Below are 26,811 nucleotides of genomic sequence, written 5' to 3'. Positions count from 1 at the left end.
ATGTAATTATTGTCATATTGTTATTCATTTTTTATCTTTTTTTTTTTCCTTCTTCTTAAAGAAGTTTCTCTAACATTTCTTATGATACTGGTTTGGTGTTGATGTATTCCTTTAGCTTTTTCTTGTTTGGGAAGTTCATTATCTGTACTTCCGATCTAAATAACTTTTTTGAGCAGTGTAATCTTAGTTGTAGCTCCTTACTTTTCATCGCTTTGAATATTTTATGCCAATCTCTCTGGCCTGCAAACTTTCTATTGAGAAATCAGCTGATAGTCTTACAGGAGTTCACTTGTAAGTAACAAATTGCTTTTTTCTTGATACTTTTAAGATTCTCTCTTTATCTTTAACTTTTGGAATTTTAATTATGATGTGTCTTGGTGTAAGGCCCCTTGAGTTCATTTTGTTTGGGACTCTGTGTGCTTCCTGGGCTTGCATTTCTATTTCTTTTGGCAGGTTAAGTAAGTTTTCTATTGTTATTTCTTCAGATGCGTTTTTAATTTCTTGACCTCTTTTTCTTCTGGTACCCCTTATAATGTGAATGTTGGTAAACTTAATGTTATTCCAGGTGTTTTCTGCTACTTTATCTTCTAAATCGCTGATTAGATCCTCTGCTTCATGTAATCTACTGTTATTCCCTCTAATGTATTCTTTATTTCAGTTATTGTATTCTTCATTTCTGACTGGTTCTTTTTTATGTTTTCTATATATATTTTTATGTGTTCTATCTCTTTGTTAAAGTTCTCATTGAGTGCATTTACTCTTCCTCTAAGTTCACTGAGCATCCTTATAAACAGTGTTTTGAACTCAGCATCTGGTAGATTGCTTGTCTTCATTTTGTTTAGGTGCCCCCCCTCTTCCTGGTGCTTTGTTCTGTTCTTTTCTTTGGAACATGTTTCTTTGTCTCCTCATTTTGCCTGCTTTTCTGTGTTTGTTTCTATGTATTTGGTAGAGCTACTGTGTCTTCTAGTCTTTGTAGAGTGGCCTTATGTAGTAGGTGTTCTGTGGAGCCCAGTGGCACAGTCTCTCCAGTTAACTTAGCTGGGTGATCCAGGTGTGCCCCTTATGTGGGTCGTTTGTGCCCCACTATTGTAATTGAATCTTGATTGCCTTTTACATGTCAATTTGGAGGAGCTGTTGAGCAGGGACTGACACTACAGAGCAAGATTCACTTTAGCAGATAGGGCTCTGTTTGCCATCTGAGTATGTCATTCTTGCATCTGGTGCTGGGGTACTCCTGCTTTTTCCAAATGGCCACCAGGAGCACTGGCCCTCAGGCCACCTGGGAGGGGCCTTACCAGAGACCAAGCTCAGCCTCAGCCTATGCCCATTCCTTTGCCACCTTGCATGAGCCATCAAGCAATCCATAGATGGCTTCTACCCATGCTGGGCTTGTAGGTACCTCGATAGTCCAAGCCACAAACCAAGGCCGACTGCTGCTAATGCCATGCTTGGGGCTAATCTGCAAGACGTACAGGGCACACTGAGGCCAGATGCTTCTTGTTTGGGTTTTGTGAACCTTCGAGAGATTATAGGAAGGTCTGTAGTATGAGCCAAGATAAAACATTTGTATAGAAAATACACTGGAAATGGCTTGGGTAGATTGCACTTTGGGTAAAGTGAGGTCTGAGAGAATCACCAGGGAAGAGTGACCAGTGTTAGCCAGGCGAATGGAGACTCAGATATGGTGGCCACCTGCCTCTGCACTTAGGGACTGGGGTGGGGGGGGGGCGCAGTTAACAATGAAACAATGGATTCTTCCAGTAATTCTGTCTGGGAAAAAGCTGCCCCTCTGGCTCTCACCCTGAAGCCAGACAATTTAGTTCCTCCAGGTATGTTCCTGGTGCCTTTCGGTCTGCTGCCTTATCACTGGAGGTCAGAGTGAGTGAATTCATCAGTGAGTAAGTCCAAGTGAGAGCCCTTTAAGAGAAAAGCCTGGGACTCTAGCAATCATCCGTCTCATTCAGCCACGATCTTTGGTGATTTCACAGCCAGAAGTGATGGGAACACTTCTTCCTGGCATTAGAACCTATCACTCACTCATTCACCAGCTCGTCTCCAAATTTATCAAGAACTCTGATAAAATATTACCCCTTATAATTTTTTTCTGGGCCATTTTGTTTTCAAAAGACTAGTCACCACCAAAATTCTGAATAAACTGTTCAGTTTCCTAAGTCATTTATCTTTCTTCTATCTCCTGGATTCCAAATACGTATCTTGCCTTTTTCTCCAGAATCATTTGTCTAAATCCAATATGTTCATTTTTTCTCTCATTTCTAGAAATCTACCCTGATTCTACTGCTTTACCCTAGTACTTCTTCTCTTGTAGCCTATGGGTCTCCTGATCCATAACTGTACTCTTTACAATTGTTATTAACACTAATGTCTGAAAGATGCTGATTTAAGATTAAACTAATTTGTAAGTTTAAAAAATTAATCTTAGTCAATTTTGATTGATATGCTGTATAAAATGAAATGCTATTGGAAGAATAAACTTTGTTATTTTTAAACATTTTCTACTCTGTAATGCCTAACTGTATAATATGCTTTCTGTAAAGTGAGCTGAACTTATTAAACTGATAAGCACCAATGATACAATTATATTTTATAATCGAACTTTCACATCCTAGGAAATAATCAAATTTAAGAAACGCCTATAGAAAAAATTCTGTTCCATAAACACTCTTCCAATTTCCAGGAATTCCTTATCTAGATAAGGTCTAGGATCACCTGACCTTACTGATATATAAAGACATGTTTCTTTTAAGGCAAGTTGTTGGATTATAATTATTATCTCAGTTTAGTCATGATCTAAGGACATATTAAAAAGTTCCTAGTTTAATTATAGATATCCTAGGGTAGAAAGAATTATTTAAATGAATGATAACTTTTAAATTTTTTTCTGAGATGGCAACCCTATTATAACAATAGCTTCACAGCAGAACTGCCCAGCCTTCCTTTTTACTCACATTGGATACATAGGGTTGTAAGTGCCCATGAGAGAATAGCCTCAATATAGGTGTGAGAAATATTTTAATCAGTGAGTAAATGCACAATTATCTACTCATGTCATTACCGCCAATGGTGCTAAGCCTTTCACACCATCTCAAGAATGTCTTAAGTGCTCATTACCTCAGTCCCTATTGACCAAAATCAGTTTTAATAGTGAAACACATAGAAAATTCAGTCGAGAATGTAGCAAATTAATAGTAAAAAAAAAGTGTTGCTTAAGTAAAATGGAAATAAAATGACATAGCTTGCATTAGATGTATAAATTATCTAAAAGTTTATTTCAACTGTTTAAAAATAAAATATTAGAAGCAATAAATCTTGTTTATCACAGCAGTGTTATAGTTAGAATAGCAACTTATAAGCTCTCTTCTAATTAAAAGGTATTGTGATTTTTAATCATCTTAAAATAATATATTAGAATGTATTTTATTAAATTTTATAATGTTTTTAAAGTTATTTGAAAAGTATAAATTATTATTTATACTTAAATAATAAGTATAATTCTTATCTTTTAGATATATTAATTCTTGGATGCTGTATATACTTTCCATTTTACCACTCACTCAGTATTTCTAGATATTGTTTTCCCAAACTAGCCAGATATCTTGATAGAAGTATTTAGAAAAAAAAGATAATTCACTTGAAAAATCTTTACAGGCTAATTATCCCTATGTTTATACTTCTTTTCTTGCCAATCTCCTTTTATCTTTATAGCACGTTCAGCTCTGGATAAGAGAAGAAATGAAAGGAGATCCAACATAAACCAGTCAATGGCAGTTTTATTAGCAGCTAAGATTTTGTCTTTGTTTATAAAATTGATGTCGTGAACTAAAATTATGTTTGAAGGAATAGATTCACTTAATCTAACAATGAAGCTTCTTGTCAAAATAATGAAAAATCGAAAGTTTGTTTATATTGCAGATCACTTACCATCGATTTGTTAGGTTCTTTGTATCATACTATTTAAATATTCAGTGAATTAAATTCTGGTTCCAAATAATGATTTTTGAAAAGATAATGAAAAACAAATCTAAAATCTTATGGAATACATTGGAGGAAATTCTTACTTTCATCTTCATTTTTCTGAGATGTTCTGTGTAATTTAAGCAATATACTTTATCATCCTTTGGGGTTTTTGTTTTTTAGATTTTAAAATTTTCCACCTATACTTAGCACAGTCATAATGACTGAGAAATGAAATATCCTTAAGAACGTGCAACCTCTGTGAATTACATGCATATCATTCTTCTCAGCCAAGACACTACACTATATTCATTTAATCTTTTTACTAATATTTGTTCTCTGAATGAAATCTATAAATAGGATACTCACATATCTTCATGTATTAATTAATAACTTCTGAGTCACAAAAGGTTGAGGCTTCAATAATTTTTGAGAGCTCTGACACTTACAGACTTTTATTTTTAGTCTATTTGATGTTTTATTGCTGTATGTGTGACTCATACACTAGAGACAAGAGTAACAAACAAAAAAAAATGCTTTTGAAAGGACTAAATACACTGAGATGAAACATTAGCCCTAGACCGATTCATGTTTCTTTTGAATTCAATGCCAATTGCACGACTATATGTCATTGCATTATTATTTCACTAAATTCCAAAGCAAAGACTGATTATCAGAGAAGTTAATTTTCAAGTGAAAAGGTCAAGGTCATTTGTAATTATTTTCCTTTAGAATTCTATTCCTCCAGGGTTAAAAAAAAAAATGTATTGCAGAGGGGAAATAATCAGCTAAAGAAACTTAATATAGTGAGCCCTTTTAATCTGGAACTTTGCAAAGAATGGTAGTAGGAATGCAGAAAAGGCAGTATTAACTTTAACAAAGGCAACAGGAAATTGTCTGGTGAACTGTGATCCTGCAGTAAAACAAAAGTCTAATCGCATCCGGATATATTATAAGATATAGATTGGACATTACCTCATCTTAAATCTTTTTGGAGTTAATAGTAATGTCTTCTTGAAACTGTGAATGGTAAAATTATAGTTTTGAAACTTTATTCCGAGATTATTTTACATGTATTTATACATTAGCATGTGTAGACATGTGAATTATTACTAGATATTTATTTTATTTTTTAATATGCCATCTCCAGAAGAGCTGAGAATAACGTTTTGCAAAATATTGGGACTAAGAATCATAATGTTCCCTATTTTGATGGTTTCTGTCTTCCATGCTTATGTAATTCATCCTGAGATCTAGGAAGAAAATTATTTTATATGATTTAGAAATTAGTTATTTCTAGGCATTTTGGTATTATACGCAGAAACGGCAGCTGAGCTGACACTTTAAGCATCTTTAGTGTAGGTACTCTCTTTTGGAGAGCAAATACCTACCTAATTCATTAAGTATAGCATTCCTGAAGAGAAACTTTTTTTCTGTCATTTTTCTTATCTTATTATCATATATTTTTTATATTCCTTCCAAATTGTGAATATTTTGTCTGGTTTACATCTGAATACATACAAAAGAGATGCATTTTAAATAAGTGTACTTTTCATATAAATCCAGCTGAAAAAAAAAAAAGATGCACATTTAATATAAAAAGAACAAGTTATTTAAAAAATATATGTGCTAATTTCAAATCGCATAATAAATTAAGAAATTATGTTGTCTTTTTCTTCTGAATAGAAAGGAAGTAATCATTATATTATTTTATTTTAATTGTCCTTCTAAATTTTGCATATTTTATCATACTTATATCTGAATGTGTAAAAATCTATATGCTTCATAAAGAAATATATGTTTACTATTAAGCCCAGCTGATGCATATAGTAGAGAATTCCATTTAAACGGAATGTGTGTTATTTAAAAAGCATACACACTAATTTAATATCAGTTGATAAATTAAGAAATTTTATATTTCCAAAAAGTCATTTGAAAAGTCAGCTGTAGTTCCTTAAATGATCTTTCAGTATTATTTCAATGAAATTGGAAGAAAATATTTACCTTCTAAAGATATTCTTTTCTATTTTCTACACACAGTAGATTTTTGGTTTCTGCTTATATACTTCCTGTGTAGCATAAAAGTGTAAAATAGAAAGATATCACAAGCCAAACATTCAAAACTAATCTCTGAAATAAGTTATTCAAACAACTGAAATTTTAAAGCAGTTATATTACCAAACTTTTAATGATCTACAAATGCTATGCTATACTCATGTTATTGAAATGAATCTGTCTTTCTTCTACTTCTGGTGGTTGCCATCAATCTTTGGTTTCTCGGGCAGTAGATGCATCACTCTGATTTCTGGCTCTGTAGTCACATAGTGTCTTCCTTGTGTTTCTACACACAGTCTTATAAAGTCTTCTCTGGATTTAGAATTTACCCTAATTCAGTATGAAAACCAATCACTTCTGCAAAGATTGTATTCCCAACTATCAGATTCTGATGTTCGGGGTGGACATGAATTTTGAAGGATACTGTTCAATCCATTACAAGATCCATATAAATATTTCTTCAAAATTATTTAATATGGTAGAATATATAAATATTTACTTATATACATATATATTTTGTATATTTATATATCACAAAATTTTGGCTTTTTATGATAGTGATATGGAAGTAAAATGACTATAAATAAAAAACATTTAATATTTTTCTATATGATTTGTATTCTGATTTGTTGGGGGAAATAACTGATCTAAATTAGATTTCTTTTCTGACTCAAATTGTATTATTTTTAGTTTAACAAATTTGTATTACTATTAAGAAGTAATGAACTGTTTTGATTAAGAGCATAAATTCAAGAGCCCAGAAACTCTCAGGTGAAACCCAGGATCTATCACTTTCCAGATAAACAAGTTTGTGTCTCCATTTCCTTGTTGAATAAATGGTATTAGTAACAGTTCCTAATTCATAGCATTATTATATGGATCAAATCACTTAACACATTTAAGTTCTTAAAGTGGTACCAGTAATAAAGTAAGAGTCCAAAAAATGTTAGCTGTTACTATTACTGGCAATAAGAAATCATATATCCAAATACTATTTATTGATTCATACTTCAGAGATCAATTTTTTTAAAAAACATGTTATTTATTTACTTATTTATTTAACATTTTGTTTATTTTCCCCCTCCCCCTTCACCCCTGGTAACCACTACTAGTCCATTGTCCATCTCCACAAATCTGTTTGTTTGTCTTGTTCATTTGTTGATTTTAAGCTTATATCCCACATATAAGTGACATCACGTGATTTTCAACTTTTTCCAACTGGCTTATTTCATTTAGGATGATTATTTCAAGATCCATTCATGTTGTTGCAAATGGCAGTATTTCATCTCTTCTTTTATAGTTGAGCAATATTCCATTATATATATGTACCACAGCTTCTTTAGCCAATCATCGATCATAGGACACTTCAGTTGCTTCCATGTTCTGGCCACTGTGAATAATGCTGCTATGAACATTGGTGTGCAAATATCTGTTAGGATATAGGTTTTAAAGTCCTTGGGGTAAATATCCAGTAGAGGGATTGCTGGAACATATGGTAGGTCAATTCTCAGTTTTTTGAGGAAACTCCATACAGTTTTCTATAGTGGCTGTACCAGTTTGAAGTCCCACCAGCAGGGTATGAGGGTTTCTATCTCTCCACATCCTCTCCAATATTTGTTATTACTGTTCCTGTTGATTATAGCCATTCTAACAGGTATGAGATGGTATCTCATTGTGGTTTTGATTTGCATTTCCCTAATAGCTAGCCGTATTGAGCACCTTTTCATATATGTCTTGGCCATTTGTATGCCCTCTAGGGAGAAGTGTCTGTTCAGGTCGTCTACCAATTTTTTGATTGAATTGTTTGGGTTTTTTATTGTTGTTGTTGAGTCGTATGAGTTCTTTGTATATTTTGGATATTAGGCTTGCGAATATATTTCCCCATCTGGATGGTTGTCTCTTTACCTTGTTGACAATTTCTTTTGCTGAGCAGAAGCTTTTTAGTTTGATGTCCCATTCATTTATTTTTGCTTTTACTTCCCTTGCCTTTGAGGTCAAATTCATAAAATCCTCTTTAAGTTCAAGGTCTTTGAGTTTAGTTCCTATGTTTTCTTCTATGTATTTTGTTGTTTCAAGTCTTATCCATTTTGAGTTAATTTTGGTGTGTGGTGTTAGAGAAGAGTCTAGTTTCATTCTTTTGCTAGTGGCTTTCCAGTTTTCCCAGCATCATTTATTGAAGAGGCTTTCCTTTGTCTACTGTATATTTTTGGCTTTTTTTTTTTGTCAAAAATTATCTGTTTATATGAATATGGGTTTACTTCTGGACTCGATTCATTTCCACTGGTCCATATGTTCTGTTTTTCTGCCAATACTATGCCATTTTGATTACTGTCACTTTTTAGTATAATTTGAAGTCGGGCAGAGTGATGCCTCCAGCCTCATCTTTTTTCAAAGATCAATTTTTAAATGTAGTAAACTCAAAAAAGAAATGCATTTATAGAATCATAGCTTCTTATTGAACTGTAGCTATATCTGATAGTGACCAGTGAAAATTCAGACTACATTGTTACTAGATACATTTTAAGAAACACATAAGCAAATTGTGTGTATATCATATATGGATATAAATATAATGACATATACATGTATGATATATACTATATGTATATATGAGATATATATCACGTGTAAGAGAAAAACTATCATTTTACTAGGTAAAGGGTCCTATGGGAATAAATAAAAACAGATAAAATGGTCTTCCTTAAAATATATAACAAGCTACTGTGTGGAAAGCAAAGTAAATTAGATGAGTTAGGGAGAAATATTAAAGTTTAAAACAAGGTAGGACTTTTCACCAATTAGAGCTAATTAATATCAATAGAAATTAAAAGTAAAATATTTATATGTTGCCGAAACATTTACACAATCCTTTAACATAGAGTGTCTCAAGGAATCTTCAAAAATCTTAAAATTATTAGAATATCATTATTCTTTTACATTTTATAGGCAACGGATATGAAATTCAGAGGAATTACCCTAAATTTACCCAAATCTCTTCTCCTTCCACTGCCACAGTACAGTGCTATCTCTAAACCTCCCTGAAATATACAAGCAGAGGAATTTATTTTATACATGTTAGCAAACCATAAAATCAACTCTGAAAAGTAAGTTATTATTCCCTTTATGAAACAACTGTGATTCATATAGTTTAAATAAATTGTTCAAGGTCACATAATAGATAGTTGAGATTATATTAGAACCCATATTGTTCTTATGCTGAAGCAGTTCTTTCCACATAATCCAAATATCAATCACATTATCATAGTTGTGTAGAGGCAAATAATTTACTAGAATAGACACTGTACTTGTTTTTGGAGTAACCATCCACTTATATTGATAGATGTGTTATTGTATGATTATATAACAGTTTAGAAATATTGAATATAATTTTTGAATTTATTGAATTATCAATGATTCAAACACATTTTGTTGACAGAAATTTTTAGTTTATAGATGTGAGTGAGAAATATACATTGATTAAAAATTGGTTGATATACTAAAATACAAGAGCAAGTTTCAGAAAGCTTTCAGACTTTGATGAACTAAGTTTCTTTAGTACCATTGAGACTGTAGAAGGTAAATGTTTCATAATTGAATTATGCTCAACAAAATTATGTTTTAAAGAGCTATGTCAAATATGATTTGAAGATTGAATTTATGATGACTAAAAATAGCATATAGTGTGCTCTTTCTGAAGTATCTTTTTTATACTCTTAAAATGACTGCTTGAGTATTTTATATCATACCCAATGCATTAAACCTTCAAATGATTTAATTGATAAACTTCCTGAAACACACACAGCTTAACGGGCTATAATTCAGAGAACTTTTGGTTTTTTGTTTGTTTGTTTGTTTGTTCATTTGTTTTAGTTTAGAAATGATAACAACATTGATAAAAGGAAGATAAATTCACTTAGAAAAAAATAAAAAGAGTGATTCATGACCCAAGGTTCTGCAGAGGATGATTCATTGTAGAACTCTGGCCAACATTTGGCTATCAGGAGTTAATGATAACATGTTTGGCAGGGGAAATAAGCACCATTTTTGTCTACTAACTCAACCTCTATCTTCTCATCTTCTATATAAACTGTTTGCATATTGATGCCCGTAAACCTTTTCTATTCTATTTTTCTTTGTTTTAATAATACTTAGGAATTGTTCCACAAAGATTGCTGAATCTTCCATGAGAGAATAAAAGGTTGTGTTTTAGCATCCCTACAGTGAAAACATAGGCTTTTAAAGTCTCAGTCTGTGTGTTATTGCTGTAGAGATGGAGGCTGACCTGCATACACTTATAACCAGGTCAGATCTGCTTTTTATTTATTTAAATTCTAAAGCAAAAGTAAGCTATTTTTAAAAAGTGTACAATTTTAAATCATTTTAATTGGAAATACATGAATGTTTGTATGTGTGTGTGTGAATTTTGTTGTTGAATTGTTTCCATTCTTCATTCACTAATCTGCTGAAAGACATTTACTAACAGAAGAGTATTTGTCTATTTGATTACACTTTCAGAGCAGCTAGAAGAAGATTCTACATCTGGCAGTCTCCTCTATGCTAAATATGCATAAGAATAGATATAGGTAATAAGTGTAAATTCATCTTAAAAATTAATAATTTAATCTTACACAGTTGATAGAAATTTTTATTAATAATCATTTACAAAAATTCTTTCAGATTCACAGCTCATTACTAGTGCTATCATGTAAAGTTTTAGGGTTGTTATTTCTTTCACTTATAAGCTCTAAGATTTGGATAACATTCCACAAACTAGCATTTGAATGTATATTTATATATTATATATAATTTAAGGTATATTTATATATAATTTATATATTTTATGTATTGTAATATATAACATATACATAACACTTGCGTTTTATAAAACAGGTAATGGTGTTTATTTATATGTAGGGCAGAAATGTGTTAACAATATAATTTTAATAAAATAATAGTTTTATAATTCAATGAAAAACAACCATTACATCTTATTTTTATTTAAGAAATTGTTATGATTTTAAGCCTCTGAGAATATTTGGGCAAATATCTATATTTCAGAGTGTATGGAATTGAAAAGGCAAAAAGGAATATTGTATTTTTGGTCATTTGTTCATTTATTATTAAAAAGATTATTCTTCATATATCTATTCAGGTATAGGATTACTCCTTCTGAGAAAGACTTCTAATTGTCTCTATTCCTATCAGAAAAGTGTGTCTTTTATGATATTCCATCTTCTCAAGAAGAAAACTACAGCCATTCTTGTCTATATTATAAGTGTTCAGGGAAAAGAAATAGAGAGGAACCCTTGGTTTCACTGTAAAACCATGTCTCAATAACCAGCAGATTTAAACTCCTTTGCTCATGTAGTCAGCATTTTTATGCACATGGATAACTTTTTTTGTGGAGAGCCGTCTCCAATGATAATTTAGGAGTAAGTCTTATGTATGGTAAACTTTTAGGAGCTTTTATTTTGGGTATTTATTTGTGCTTGTTTCTATTATAAAAACAGTTTATTACCAAATTCTGCAAGTTAATAGTATTTATTTTCTCTTAACATAAAAACAAATAATACAAAATAAATTGTGTATATATTGAAACTATCTAGTTTATCTATCCATCTTATCTTTATTACTTTTCAAATACATATATTTAGGAGCTATCCAAATATATATGGAAAGCTATAAACCGTCATTTAAAAAGTTTAATTTTAAAGATAAGGGGATTCTCGAATCGCATTTTTCAATCCTGGATCAAAGTTAAAGTATTTTAAATTAATTGGGTCAAAGCATCAGGACAGCACAAAGGACAATTACATGTTGCTTCAATTTACTTGATATCGGAGCAGTGAGAAAATGTTTTCTATCCTCAATTCAAGAGGATAGAAAATTATATCAGCATCACTGATATAATTTTTTCTTATAAGATTGTGAAATTTGTATCCCAGAATGGAAATCAATGGAAGATATCTGAAGAACATTTTATAAATTTATAGCAGATGTTTACATGATATTTTAGTGAAAATGTATTTGCTAAATAAAGATTACTGCAATTTATGTCTAACAGATTGACTGAATTTTAAAAATGTGATCCAGTATAATTATATAGTGGTATGACTATGTAGTAAAAAGTCAAGATTAAGACATAAATGAGAACTTGCACTGATGTGCAATGAACAAAGAATAACTTCTGTTAATTAAGAAAGAAGTAGGGTAATCACAAGTATAATTTATTTTTAGAATGCCTAGGTATGTAAAAAAGATGGAGGACACTGAATTAGGACTTGAGACTCTAAATCTATCAATTATTTGAATAAGTGACCACATTGACAGCTTAAGTAGATAATGAAACAGAAATACAATAAAAATAATCTTTAGTGGAAAAAAGAACAAATAGGAAATGTAGATAAAATAACCAAATTTCTGAGTGATTATCATAGGCTTTACCAAGCTAAATAAGAATTAAAAACCATCACTGGCTTTCTCAACTCTCATCTACTGGTAGGGAACCCAATCTCATAAGGAAGATCAATCATGAATGAAACATCTAAGTCTTTAAAATCTCATGCCCTTTGGAAACCATAATGATTTCTACATCATTATAAGTTATATCCTCTCTCCCACAGACTTTTAATCTCGGGGTTGTATTTAACTTTGGGGATATCTTTACATGAATTTCTAAACTTTGCTCTGTCTTAATTATAAGTTGAAGAATGAACATTACTACTTCAAGCAATAATAATGAATAAAGATTATATATATGTAGTATATGTATATGTGTATATATATATAAAGTGTATATATATAATACATATATATTTTTTTCCTCTCACTCAAAAGAGAAGAATATTCTTGTGGACATGTTTATGTCTACATTCCTGGAGCTCTTCCAAGTGTCCTCCAGGCATGAGGGTTGCTTAAGTCTTTCTGATACATTTATGTACTTGATTGGAATCAGAAAATATTGGCAAATACTCTAACCGAATAGGAGAAATCCAATAACATAAATTTTGCTCTTGCTTTGTTTTTCCCTTTAGAATTTAACTTTGAAAATCATGTTTTGAAAGGTTTACTACTCCTTACAGTGCTGGTTTTTGTTTTTTGTTTTTTGTTTTTTACTAGATAAATACATAAAACACTCATATGCGCACAGATTCTCAGTGTTACAAAAATAAACCTCACCTTTGTTTATTCAAACCTCGGAAGCGAATGAGAAGTTTAGGTTTATGTCAAACATTTGAATACATAATTCTTGATTTTTTCTATTAATATATTCAATGATTTAAAGGAAAATCTTAGTAATATGGTTTTAGAAGACTCATAGTCCTCATACCATGCAACACAAGCTCCTACTATTTTCATCAACGGGAAGGCTTCTATTTCAAAATCAAATAATATATGTTTGCTAGTAGTGAAGAAAGTTTTTCCTAATAGAAAATATGTTTCTTCCTAACTCTATGCATGGATCTGCATGGTGTTCAAAACACAAAACTAAATAAACTTGATTAATCCCATTTTTCTTTGTAAAAATTTGCTGCATGATTCAGTGTATAATCAGAAAGAAGAAAAATAAGTCATTTCTTTTTGTATTGAGTAAGAAAATAGTTTGCTAGAAAGGGAGAACCAACGCTCAGACTTTAAGTCTGGCTCTGTGTCAATCATATCCAGACATTAAATAGCCTTTCGCACATGGTGGACAAGATGATTCTGTGTGGATGAAAACAGAGATCCTATTTTGCCTTTGTGTGTGTGAGTGCGTGTATGTGTTAATCCTGACTTGGTTGAATTACAGATCAGACTAATCGAAGAAAGTACATTTAAAAAGAGGGTTTTTATTTTAATTTTATTGTAGTGAGCAGTATTTTTAATTTTCTTGAAAGGCACCCAAGAATAATTAACTTTGTGAACCAAAAATATACAAAACTGTACAGAATAAATAGTTTATAGAAATCTAGCTATCTTTCTTTTAAAATAAAGCTACATGGTGCCACTCTTGAGGCAACTGAAATCACTTACCTTCAGACATGCCTTTGCTACTAATTTATGGCAACTATCAGTATACATCAATAAAAATAAAATAATAATTTTTCTATTTGTTTTACACCTATGAATTACTTGCAACAAGAAACATATTTCTATTTTGGTCATTCAAATTTACAAAGAATGTTATGAAAGAAACGAAACTTAATAGATGCACTAATCATATTTACAGTTGAATATCAGTAGCATTTTACAAATATCTTAAGAATAAGAAATGAACTTTGAGCACAAATGACATACCTTAGTTCACAGCAGCATCAACAATAAGATTGTTCACACAAAATGTGCAGAAAACCCCCAAATGTTGCTTATTTATCCCACCGGAAATATTAATTATTCTTATTTTTAAATACAGAAAGCATAGCAGTGGTATTATTTTTTGATCCTCAAACGTTCAAAGTTTGGGCCACTCTTAGCCTGCATAATCCAACCTCTCATTTTTTTTCTTACTATTTGTAATTTTAAAGGTCCAGTCCCTTTGCCTTTATAGCAAGAAAATTAGGTGTATTTGACAATGTATTTTTTTGTAGTACATATATTGGTTATATAAACAATATATTTCTTATATATTAATACTACATATATAGGTATAATTTTTAAATGACAAAATCCAATTCTATTTAATCCGCAGGTAAAGTAATTTAAGAAAATTAGGGTTGCTTAAATATTCAACCATTTTAGATGTACAAGAGAACTTCTGTGAAATACTTTTAAACCTTTAGAGTAATATTACTGTCATCCTTGAATGATTTACATGCAAGGATTTATTTTATTGGGAATATACAAAATTGCCTAAAGACAATGCAATGGCTTCTCCCAGTGATCCCTGAGTGTCTTTTTCTTTTATTTATTTATTTTTCCCATGAGAATACTGCTGTGCTTAAATTCTGGTTGATGACACACTCATGTAAGGCACTTATTTACAGATGTTGGACTTAAGACAGAATCACAGCATTTCTGCAAAAGCCCTCAAACTCTTCATCTATGTTTGCTGTTCCAGGACTTCTAAGTAGTCAGGCTCAGCATGTAAGTTAGCTTTGAGTTCAAAATATTCATTTTTAGTCTGTTCTACTAACACCTTCCTTGGTCTTGAGTACATTAATGTCTCCATTAATTTTAACTCTTCATGGCCTCCTGGATAGTGTACCTCCATATCAGGCTGGAGTTGAGCAATGTTTTTCTTTAGGTATTCTGTGATTCCCAGTTCCTGAAGCTCTCTTTCTTTCTCTAAAATGTTTCTATATAATGAACTGGCATCTTGGAAGGATAAAAATTCCGTCATTTGGTCTGTGGTTTTGTACTTCATATTTGACCCTGTGAGTGGCGAATGATTTTCCCGTTCTAAAAGACTTCTTTGGAGATGTTTTGCATCGCTTCCCTCTTTCTCATTTCTTTCTTCTTCTTCTTCTTCTAAATGCTTTGGGCCAAAGGATGGACTTCTATAGACATGAACCATGGGGCTTACCATGTGCTGCTCATAGAGTGATGCAGTGGGCCTTTCAGTAGTGTGGTGAGTTGTTTTATGGCCATACATGCTATATTGAAGATGCACGGGACTGTTGTCTCTCATCTGCTCATCTGCTTGCTTCTTCTTGTATCTTCTCCTGCGATGGAGAACAAGAACCACTATTCCTGCAGCACAGAACACAATAGTTATGAACACAATCAGCAGTCCTAATATTAAAACAGATAGTGGTACAGCATCAGTAAGTGATCTTAAAATAGTATCGGCTGTAGTTGAGGTTGTAGGAGTACTGACAATTACGTAACTAGTATGAGTTGGCAGGGATGGGTTATTGACCAAACCTGGGCAAAGAAGTTCACTATTTAGTGCTTTTAATTCCTTTTTGTCTAAGTGCTCTGGAGAAGTGCAGAGGATGTCATCTGTCACGGTGTTCTTACTTAATTTTTGTATCCATTGCTGCAATCCAACCAGGTCACAGGAGCAATCCCAGGGATTATCCTCAAGGTCAATCTGGGTCAGTAAATCAAGGTGATCCAAGATGTTACTTACAGGTAGATGAGTAAACTGGTTTGTTTTAAGGTTTATCCTTGTTAGGGGAACCCCTGAAAAAATATGTGGTGGTAAAACTTGTAAGAGATTGTTATTTAAATAGAGGACTTTAAGTTTAGGCATCGGGTTAAAGGTTCCTGGTAGTATTTCCTTAACTGCATTATATTCAAGATATAAGTACTCGAGATTGTGGAGACCAAGGAACATGCCACTATTTAATTTGGTCAGATGGTTACCATTTAGATAGAGCTTCTGTAATCTTGTTAAATTCATAAATGATCCTTCTTCAAGAACCTCGATATGATTGTTTCCCAAGTGAAGCATTTCCAGAGTGAAGTATTCCACTAGATCAGACTTCAATAATGTATGAATAATATTCCCTGCTAGTATAAGCTTTCTAGGATTTTGTGGAGGAGGTTTTAAATCTGATAAGCTTTCAATATTGCGTTCTTGACAGTGTATTAGAAGTCCTGATGGAGATAACACTTTGCAGTTACAAGGAATAGGACAGTAGGGTTCTGGAAGTTGAGTAGATGGTTTTGTAATATAAGGTATCAAACCCGGAACTCTGGTGGGTGTTTTTAAAAGGGATGTGGTCTTGATTGACATGCGACTATCGCTTATTGAAGACGTTACTGCCAGATGTAATGATCCTGAAGGATCCTCATGTTCTTCATACAATGGTGGAGTGGGGCAAATTGACTCCTTTTTCAGCCGACTTAGTATGCTCCCTTTGAAAACTGGAGGGCTGTTACATACAATTTCACCAATTATAGACTGTGGAGGCATGTTTTCCAACCATATTTTTAGCTGTAGTAGATCACAATTGCAGGCCCATTTATTGTCCTCCAACTGGAGATCCAATATTCGGCCAATGTGTTCTAAAAAACCAACATAAGGCAATGTTTGCAACTGATTTCCACGGAGATCTAGATGGGTTAAAGGAACAAATCGAAATATGTTTGGAGGAAGACTCTCAATAGCATTGTCATTTAAAATTAACACTTTAAGTCTGTTGAGCTTGCTGAAGGCACTTGGTTCAATCACAGTAATAAAATTATTATCCGCTTGTAGAAATTCCAGGTTTTCCAGTCCATGGAAGGTATCCTCTTTAAGAATTTCTAAAGAATTGTGATTGATATGAAGTTGCTTAAGAAGGCCAAGGCCATTAAATGCACCAGTCTCAATATCTGCAATATTGTTAAATCCAAGGTGTATTGCAATAGCATTGGTAAGCCCAGAAAAGTCATTTGTGTGAAGCACTGTCAAGTCATTATTTAATAAATTTAAGTGGACAGGTCGTGATGGTGGCACAGTTATTTGGGATAATGTCTTGATACCTTTTTCTTCACAATTTATTAGCATCATGCCGTCTTTTTCCTCACAATTGCAAAGAGAATCACAAGAACCTCTCGCTGAGGACATTGGATATGAGGATTGTGAAGATATACAGGCAAGGAGAGATGAATATAAGAGATGAGTCCACAGCTTCATGTTGTCATGTGATAGAATCTGATTCTGTAAAATAAAATGCGATAGCAATGGACTTTAGTGGACAGAAGCGGGCAGGAGATGAGTCTGATGTTTTCAAAATGATAGGTTTTCCTCTAAAAAGAAAACTATCGATTACTCTGAAAATACAAACACTTTGCTGCATCTACATTGTCTTTTATTTTTTCTAATACAATGACAGGCATGTCAACTTTAACTTGCACTGTGACCAAATAGTAAAATTTAGGTCAAGGAGAATTAAAAATATTATATCATCAGTTATGTTCTTATCTGCTAAATAAACTGCATTTTAATAAATGAGAGAGATATTGGCTAAATGGACAATTGACACTTTGGTATGATACAAAGGTGTATATTTGAAAAGACTCTGATATTTTTAAACAAAGTAGATGAATCTAAGGTTGAAGGATTAAAGTAAAAGACAAATATGTAGGTATTAGCCAGAAGCAGAGAGAACTATAGGGAATGCAAAAGTCATAGCTAGGAAAAAAATGTATGCATGCATGCAGTATTTATTTCCTTATTTGTATTTTTGAACTTGATCTCACAATATAACATCTAATAATTGTATTTGTGATTTAACCTGCTTTGAATTAGGTTCAAGATACTTATAAATTCAATCTTTTATTAAAATTCTTGAAGAAAATACATCTCTGACCACTTAATAAAGTGGAACACTATAAAAAGAATTTCGTTTTAACTATGCTTCCTAAGGCACTTCGTATAAGCCTAATAGTATTAGATACATATAATTAAGAGTGCCCATTCAAATTTCACTTGAGTCACATTTTATATTGACTTTCTAGGGGTAGAATATTTCCTGCTACTTTTAAATTGTTATGAATAAAGTCAATATCATAAAAACTAAAGAAGACAAACTGATCTTTAACACACATTTCTGGCTATTATAGAAGAATAAAGAGTGCCTCCTGTAAACTTCTAGCAAATGACTTCCTAATGAGGTCCTGAAATAGGCTTTAGGGCATTGACTGTCATCACATAATTAAGCAGTTGATCTCCTTTATTATAAGGCTTAAAGTCACAAACAATGAATTCTGAAAGAAACTGCATTATTCTAAAATATTTGAGGATATCTCTAATTTGCTAACTAAAAAAATAACAGGATAGCATCACATATTTCAGTACCTTAAAAATTTAAGACATATGTCTAAGACAGTAAATTTAAAAAGATTCTAACTCTGAAGTGACAGCAGATACAAGATAAATGCATAACTGTAATGGTATCTAACTTTTTTCCTTTAAACATCGTATTTAAATTCATATCAACTAAATTGAAAGGTAAGCAAACACCATATCTTGTAATTATTCAACTTTTTGAGATTTTTCTAAATGGAATGTAAATAGTAACTTTGAATCTATTTAAAATTCACAATCAGATAAAACACCTGAGAATAATTCTGAAAATAAACTTTATTTCATGAAATGCATTGTTTTACTAAAAACACGTACAGTATGAAGTTTTTGAAAGGTAAAAGATAATCGAAGAAATGAAGCAATATAGTGCCTCTTTATACAAAGGAAAAGTTAGCCGAGTCGACATTTCCATAGGGAAATAGTTTGATTTTATACAGCTCTGAGTACTGTGTTTAGAATCAAGAAGCTTGTAGCTGGAGTCTCAACTTGTGGATTAGCTTCCACAAACATTAAAAGTGCTTCTCCATAGATTACGAAGAAAGAATGTTATTGGTTTCACCAGGCACAGCATCTTGAGAAAATAGTAAATAACTTCCAGATGATTACCTCATGATTTTTTTAAAAAATCTTACATGCATTTTAGGCTTTCCAAAATGCCCTAGGAAATCATTTCTAATGCTTTTTTGAAATACATACAGATTTAAAGAGTGGTTTTGTATTGACTATTCTGAAACAATGTTAAAGAGGTAAAAATCTCCATTTACATATTTTTAGAATATACATATTTTTAAGTCAGGAATTAATAAAAGTAGTATACAAAATATAAAGAATCTTAATATTCTGCTTATGCTTTAAGTTCAGTGGCGGCATTTTAAAGTCATCTTTTTTCAAAAAGCACACATATTTAGTTTCCAGTAACAAACTGCATGCTGTAAAAGATATATTGGCATATTATTTTATTTGTTCTCCTCCACTGCCAGCTGTTGGACTAAATGTCTGCTGCTCAGAGAAAACAGGCATCTGCTACAGTATTAGTTGTGCCAATGAGCAAGAATGAAACTGGATAGCCTTTAATGCAAAGTTATTTTTTTAAGGACAAATATACATTCAACCACTTTAGGATAATGCAAAAATAGGGAACAGAAAAGTCTGGAAACATTCATCTTACCTGTAAAGCAGAGACTCTTCCTGACGTTATCTGTAATGCACAGCTGGAAGAGATGTTCAAAGTAAATTCACTTTCTTTATTAAAAGAGAAAACACTAACCACCGATTACTTTCTTCTTAAATATCACTTTTTGGCGAGTCCCATCACTTTATAAAGTGAAAACCTCTAGTCAGACCCAAAATGCTGAGCATTTCATTGACAATATTTCAAGCAGAGTGCATACTAAATCATCCTGAAGCAGTTGTCCTTTTTCCCCCAATTAAAATTCACGGCATACTTCACAGCTACGCTGACTTTTTTGCATATAGTTAACCATTTGCAAACTGCCAAACGAAGTAAATAAACAAGATGTTTCACAGAGCTGAGACTGATCACTCTTGCTTTCTTAGGTTGTAGATCCAAGCTGCATGCAGCAGGGTTCTCTTTCCTCCCTTTCTAGTCTTTCTTGTTAGCTCAGTTTGTTATTAGTCAGATTGCCAAGGGCTGGGAGGTAGGCGTAAATAAAGAGACTTCTTGGCTTTTGACTCAGCCTTTAAGCCCTTCCCCATCAGAGAGCTTTAATCTGCCAGTGTCATTTAACACAAGAGAGAGCTCCACCTTGGGACGGCTTAACCCCTCCTCTTTCTGCAAATGGTCTTTCCACTCCCTTTTCATACCAAATATGAAAGTGAATTAGTGAATTATAGCGCAAGTAAATTTTGATGAAAATAATTACATGTCATTTAAAATGCTTAATAATATTTTGTGTTCCATAGAAAGCTAAATAATACATTATGTTAAATTCTCATCTAGCACAGTGCTGTATTGTTTGCACACATGTGTCCAGAAAACTGCAAGCATGCTGCCTGTAGAATAGTTGCTTTGGTTTTTTTTCTTTTTATTCCTTTTTTTTTTTTTTTTTTTACCAGTATTCATGGCTGAAACTGGGCAGGAATTACATTTTAAAATATTGACATGGACTGCTTTCCTGCAACATTTGCATTTTTGTATTCACCCTTTAAATTTTTTTTTGTAAAAGCCTTACGTCAGAAACTCTACGGTTTATGCTTCATTATTTCTTTCCCTACAGCTAAGATTCAATAATGAGACTAGAAATGAAGTTTTTTTTCCAATTAAGATAATACTTAATTTGGAATAGAAATATGATTATTTTAAATTCTATTCAATAATCTTTATTATAAATGGTTGTCATTAATCAAACACTGTTTATCACATTCAAACATATAAAATTATACCTTTTCAAATAAAATAAGACAAGTAGAAGCTACAATATCCTGATTTTTATGGTACTAGGTCAGAAAGCATTTTTTTCTAGAAAGGTTATATTTTAAAAGTTAATTATTTCTTCAACTCTTAAAAGTTCTGAATCATCACTAATAGAACTCTCAAATGTCAGATTCCTTATTTCCTCAAATGCCTGTATTTTAAAAACCCTTCCTCTTTACCTGCATTCCAAGTACCTGAACTTTGTTGCATCCAAAATGAATATACTAGATGTTATAATTTATTTTGAAATATTCTATGTTTAGAAACACTCTGGTCTTTATGTTTCAGAGACTACCTATATAACACTAGGTCTCATTTCAGAAAATAAGAAAGAAGTTTTATGCAGGTTAAATCATCACAACAGGGCCATATCAGATTGAACTATTATTTAATGACAGTCTACAGGTATGCACTCAAAGTTATAGTTTTCATATCCTTAGTGTGGAATAATTATTATAAAATATAAGGATTTTGAGACAATTTTAATATTATAACTTTCCTTTATATAATATTCTCACACTCATTATGGTCCTCATGTTTTTTAAAGACATTGTGTGCTTTAAAATGAAATTGAGACCATAATACAGATAAAGGAGTGAGGAAAGAGAATAAAGATGAGAAATAAGAGAAGAAAGGGAATAAGGGAGAATGCAAGTAAGGAATTGCATTAGGCACAATTTGCTACTTCCATGGACAAATTCTGTTAACATAAATCAACCTAATGATTTAGATAAGTGGTGACAAAGGAGAGAGAATCAATGGGGAAACAAGAAACTAAAATAACATTCCTCCCAATACTATAGGCGTAATTCTCCAAATCCATTTATTTAGATTTTGGAGGCAAAGTCTAAGAAGAAATGTTTTGAGAGTATAATCTATGGAAGAAAATTGTTCAAACAGACATGTGGGACAAATGGAACTAAATTTCTTCTATATTGATATGGGTTTCTCTCGTTTCCTCCAATTTGAGCACATGTCTATTTTATCCATAATATACAACTAGCAGATATTTTAAATTTTTTATCTTGAATCTCTTGATTACCTTATCTCTTCCATGTATACATTACTGGTTAATTACACAAGAGTAAAGGAGAGAAGTGACTGGCAGGCCTTGTCTTTTTATTCTTTACTTTATCTGTAAGTTTTGGGTGGGAACTTAAAGAAAAGCTAGATGAAAAATTGTTATTTGAGGAGCATTCTGTAACTTTTAACAATTTAGAGAATAATGTTGATAATGAATTACCATTATCTCAAATTTAATAACAAAATATGTAGTTTAGCACATTCGAATAATTATAAATAAATACATCCACTGTTTTCTATGTTTTCTTAACTGTAATTTTCCAGTTATATTACTAAATTAATAATATAGCTGTTCTTTCCAAAATACTTATGACAGAATATGTTAATGTTTGTTGGGTTTTATTTTAACATGACTTTTAATTTTTCAATTATTACACGAAAAATTACCTTTCCAATATAACTTTCTCAAAGTTTTAATAATAAAATTTTAAGTGATTATAGTAAATACTATTTACCATATAGTTTACCTCCAGTGACTCTGTATTGGACAATTTTAAGAAGTAACCTATTATCATAGAGTCTAAGTTATGTGTTATTGTCAGTTTTATCTTCATTTTAGAATGTGCATAACCTTAAAGGGCAAACATGCAAGTAGTCTAAATACTATCAAGAATACTAAGCAGTCAGGAGAAATAAACCTATCTCATTTTAAAGCAGCAGCATATGTAAGGAATCACAGTGCATTATATATGAGGAGTTAGGAGACTGCCTCCTTTTCTTGCTTACGTGAATGGGAGGAGGGCAATCATTTTGCATATCCAATGGCAACAAAGATCATCTGAAAGAATGGCTTATGAAATGTGTTGGACTGACAATGCATATGGGACAAATAGTATGAAAAGGCCAAGACTAAACATTGGAAAGAGGGGGAAAAAAACAAAGATTTATTCATTCTGTACAGAACATGCTCTACCTCAGAGCATCCGCCCACCTATTGTAATGCCACATTTGAATGCTAAAGTGAAGACATATATCAGATTGTTTTAACTTAAAAATCTAGAAGGCTTGAACAGAGAAACCTTTGCACCATCTGTGGTGTAGCTGAGGAATATTTAAATACTCTGAAGGTAAAAAGTATTACACTTGATGAAACTTTGTGGATGATAATACCATAGATGATAGATTTTAAATATTCATTGATTATTTCATTCTTTGAAGAAACTAAACAGAAATAATCCCAAATCAATGTCACTTTTTTAGTATTTATATAATTAAAAAGAAATATTGAATGTAAATCATTGGGAAATATTTATTGCTGTGGACTTCATCTGCCATGTACCATTAGGAGATTAAGTTGAAACTTAATGATAATGCTATTAAAATTGAACTGACAGACGTTTGCAAATAATGTCCAAATTTATAGTTATGCAGAGATGTGTATACTGATTTTATAAACATTACTAATGACATTTTCTTATTTCAAACTAAAAGTTGTCTTTAAAATTACATATACTTTTAAAAATGTATATGTTTCATTATAAAAATCTAAAGAAAATTCAAAAGAAATAAGAAAAGTAAAATCCACTAACAATCCCATATATTAAATTCAATTCAAATATTTATTATTATTCCTACCTTATCTATTGAATACAAAAAAGTGTATAATTTGACTTATCTACGTAAATCCAATTCAAGAAAATGATAATAAAATAATATTGTCTTTTACTTTTCACAATGCAATGCTATACAGTAAATTTTGAATATAGTAAACTGGAAGAGAAGCCCAAAGCACTTTATTGCCCTTTTTTTTTTTTTTTTTTTTTTTTAGGTTCTGTCAGAATCAGAGTACAATCATTGTGGATACCTTAACTTCTGACAATAACATGAAATTTAGCTAAGGGACCTCTGTATGTGGAAGAATAAAAAAAGTCTTTAGCAATAACATCTTTGTACATGAGAAGAATATTTGTACATATTTATCACAAATAATGACCATTCAGTGAAAAGTCTATGCATCTTAGAGTGAATTTACATGACATATAATATTTTATAAAGTCAATATGAATGCATGCTTAGAAAACTTACCATTTGCATTAAACCTTTAATAAAATGTTTAATTTGTTTTTTAAATCTTATGCTTTTATCATTCTCAATTTGATCTCAGATCAAAGGTATAAAATTAATAATGAAATCGCCTTATTGTAAGAGGGTTTTACAATAAAACTTCCTGTTGTGATTTGAAATCTGTTGACACAAAGGAATTCTCTAACTTCATTGTTTAATCTAACAAAACCTAAAACAAAACAAACAGAACGAAACAAAACAAAAACTTTCTCCTGGAAACTTTAACTATCAGCTCTTTCTTGATATAAAGTATATTCGAGATTTTATAAAAGACCCTATTTCAAATTGATGACTAAGAAGACTTTTTTAAAATTACAAAAAAGAAAAAAATTCTACAAGAGGTTGATGAATGTTTCCATGACAAATAATAAGTAGTGTGAAAGATAACAAGCTCCTGTGGAATAATGCTAGATTGTGAGTTATTTTGATTGCAAAGACTCTTTGAGGGAAGGCTAACATGTACTTCATATTTTTTCCCATTGTACTACAGAGTGGATTGCATATAGAAAGAGTCAAATAAGAAGTTATTCAAAATTAATTATTTCTTTGTATGTCCTCACTATCACATAACCTTAAAACATTTACTTACTAGTCCTTATGAATGTATAAAGATTGATTTTTTAAAAAAACTTTGTTCATATAACAAAAACATAATGCTAAAGATTAATATGATAAACCAAAGAATAAATATTGATCCCCTGGATTTTTATAAATGTTGTTATACAGTCATTATTATGACACAATCTATGTGACTAAATTATTTTGTATTCAGAAGATTAACAATAATAGTAAGCAAATACAACTAAATCAAATATGCATAATAGATTATCGGCTTGGTGGATCACCTGCAGGAGATTTTAAAATCTTGATGTCTTCCTATCGTCAATTATAATTCAGACATTATTGCCTCTCCCTGTTACTTGTTGCTATGTCACTGAAGGAAGGGATGCACACTTATTTTAATAGTTTTAATCTTGTAATTGAGATATTCAACCAATTTTACAAAATATGTCTGTTGCATTTAATGTATCATTTCAATAAAAAATCTGAAAATACCATTAAATATCATGACTGTAAATTATATATGATAATATATAATATATAAAATATAATATATATAGCTATGTATATAAACTAATATATATGTAGTTATTTTTTAAGATTATTTATATAGTGGAATGAAAGTAATAACTTTTCTAACCTAAGATTGATTAGTTGGCATGGAAACTTAAGTATCAAAGTTTACATTCATTTGAATTGAAATAAAATTCTTTGTTACAATTGGATCTATGTTTTATAAAGTAAAGAAATAATTGGCAAAGTACATATTGTTGAGAAATATAAGTGCAAAGTTCAACAGAAGACAGTCGTTTTTTTATTTTATATTTTTAATTGGTAACAATAGAGTTAATAGAAAAAAGCATTTACTGAACTACTGCTATCATCACTGGAATATTAATATTAACCAAGAAAGTGAACAAATCATTAATGACAGATTTCATTTAATAATGCTGGCTTTGTCATTAATATAAATCTTGCTAAAAATCTCCAAAACAAAATAAGAAATATTACATTTTGATATATAGCATTTTAAAAAACATTATGTAACTTAGAGGATAAACTTTGAGTTGTAAATAATTCACTCACATAACCAGAGTAAGCTATTCCTTCACTATCAATCTATATCCAATTCACAAAATTGCATTTATACATTACCTATACATGTACATAAAATAAATATGGATGCTTTTTTAATGTAACTACTCTATTGATGATTTAACTGTGTACATCTTACCTATATTATTTTCCAATATTTTTTGTGCAATAATTGGACTTTCTTTATGACATATTTTAAAGTATATATATATCCCATCTAATATTACTATATATAGAAAATAAAGGCAACGTGATCTATAATTTTCTTTTTTTGATCTATAATTTTCACATTTCCCTAATTTGAAATAAGACATAGAACGTTATATAATAAATAATAAATACTAACACTAATAATTCCTAAAAAATCCATCACCTAATAATCAAATGACCATAATAAAAAAAGTCTATGGGAGAAAATATCAAATTAAAGACATATCAAATTTTCCTGAGCAATTAAAAATTAAATTTAACCCTCATAAAATACTCATTTGAAGTAAGAAAGACTTTCAGCTTTTTCACCTCAAAATAGTATTTTGTTTAAAGTCACATGACTACTGTAAAATAATCTTTGAGACATTTTATATTCTTTATTTTGGCTAATCATAAACAGAAGCATTTTTAACAAGTAGTTCCTCATTTTTATTTGTAACTCCAACCTACTAAAACATAAGGAACACTAATTTTTAAAAATTTGAGTTTAAACCATTATTTAGCTGTAAAATAATTTTTAAAACATAACTGTGTTAAGAAAAAATAGGAGAAATTCAAAATTGCACTTACCTGCTCTTCTTATACATTGGCACATACTTTCAGCAAAATACTACAAATA

General features: G+C 31.1%; 1 protein-coding gene across 1 annotated transcript; it reads right to left on the bottom strand.

Moving 5' to 3' along the window:
• Nucleotides 1–13,850: 13,850 nt before the first annotated feature.
• On the bottom strand, nt 13,851–20,421 carry SLITRK6 (SLIT and NTRK like family member 6). The gene is made up of 2 exons (XM_016166397.2): nt 19,914–20,421; nt 13,851–17,596 (listed from the first exon to the last, which is right to left on the bottom strand). Exon 2 carries the CDS (start codon nt 17,570–17,572, stop codon nt 15,047–15,049), a length of 2,526 nt encoding a protein of 841 aa, XP_016021883.2. The 5' UTR covers nt 17,573–17,596; nt 19,914–20,421; the 3' UTR covers nt 13,851–15,046.
• Between the last annotated feature and the right edge of the window lie 6,390 nt (nt 20,422–26,811).

Source organism: Rousettus aegyptiacus, unplaced genomic scaffold, assembly GCF_014176215.1.
Source record: "Rousettus aegyptiacus isolate mRouAeg1 unplaced genomic scaffold, mRouAeg1.p scaffold_m13_p_11, whole genome shotgun sequence".
Taxonomy (NCBI): domain Eukaryota; kingdom Metazoa; phylum Chordata; class Mammalia; order Chiroptera; family Pteropodidae; genus Rousettus; species Rousettus aegyptiacus.
This window is presented reverse-complemented; position numbering and strand designations above follow the sequence as displayed.

What these genes read in the sequence shown, in the direction of transcription:
- SLITRK6 (XM_016166397.2), bottom strand. Translation starts at nt 17,572, where the DNA reads ATGAAGCTGTGGACTCATCTCTTATATTCATCTCTCCTTGCCTGTATA.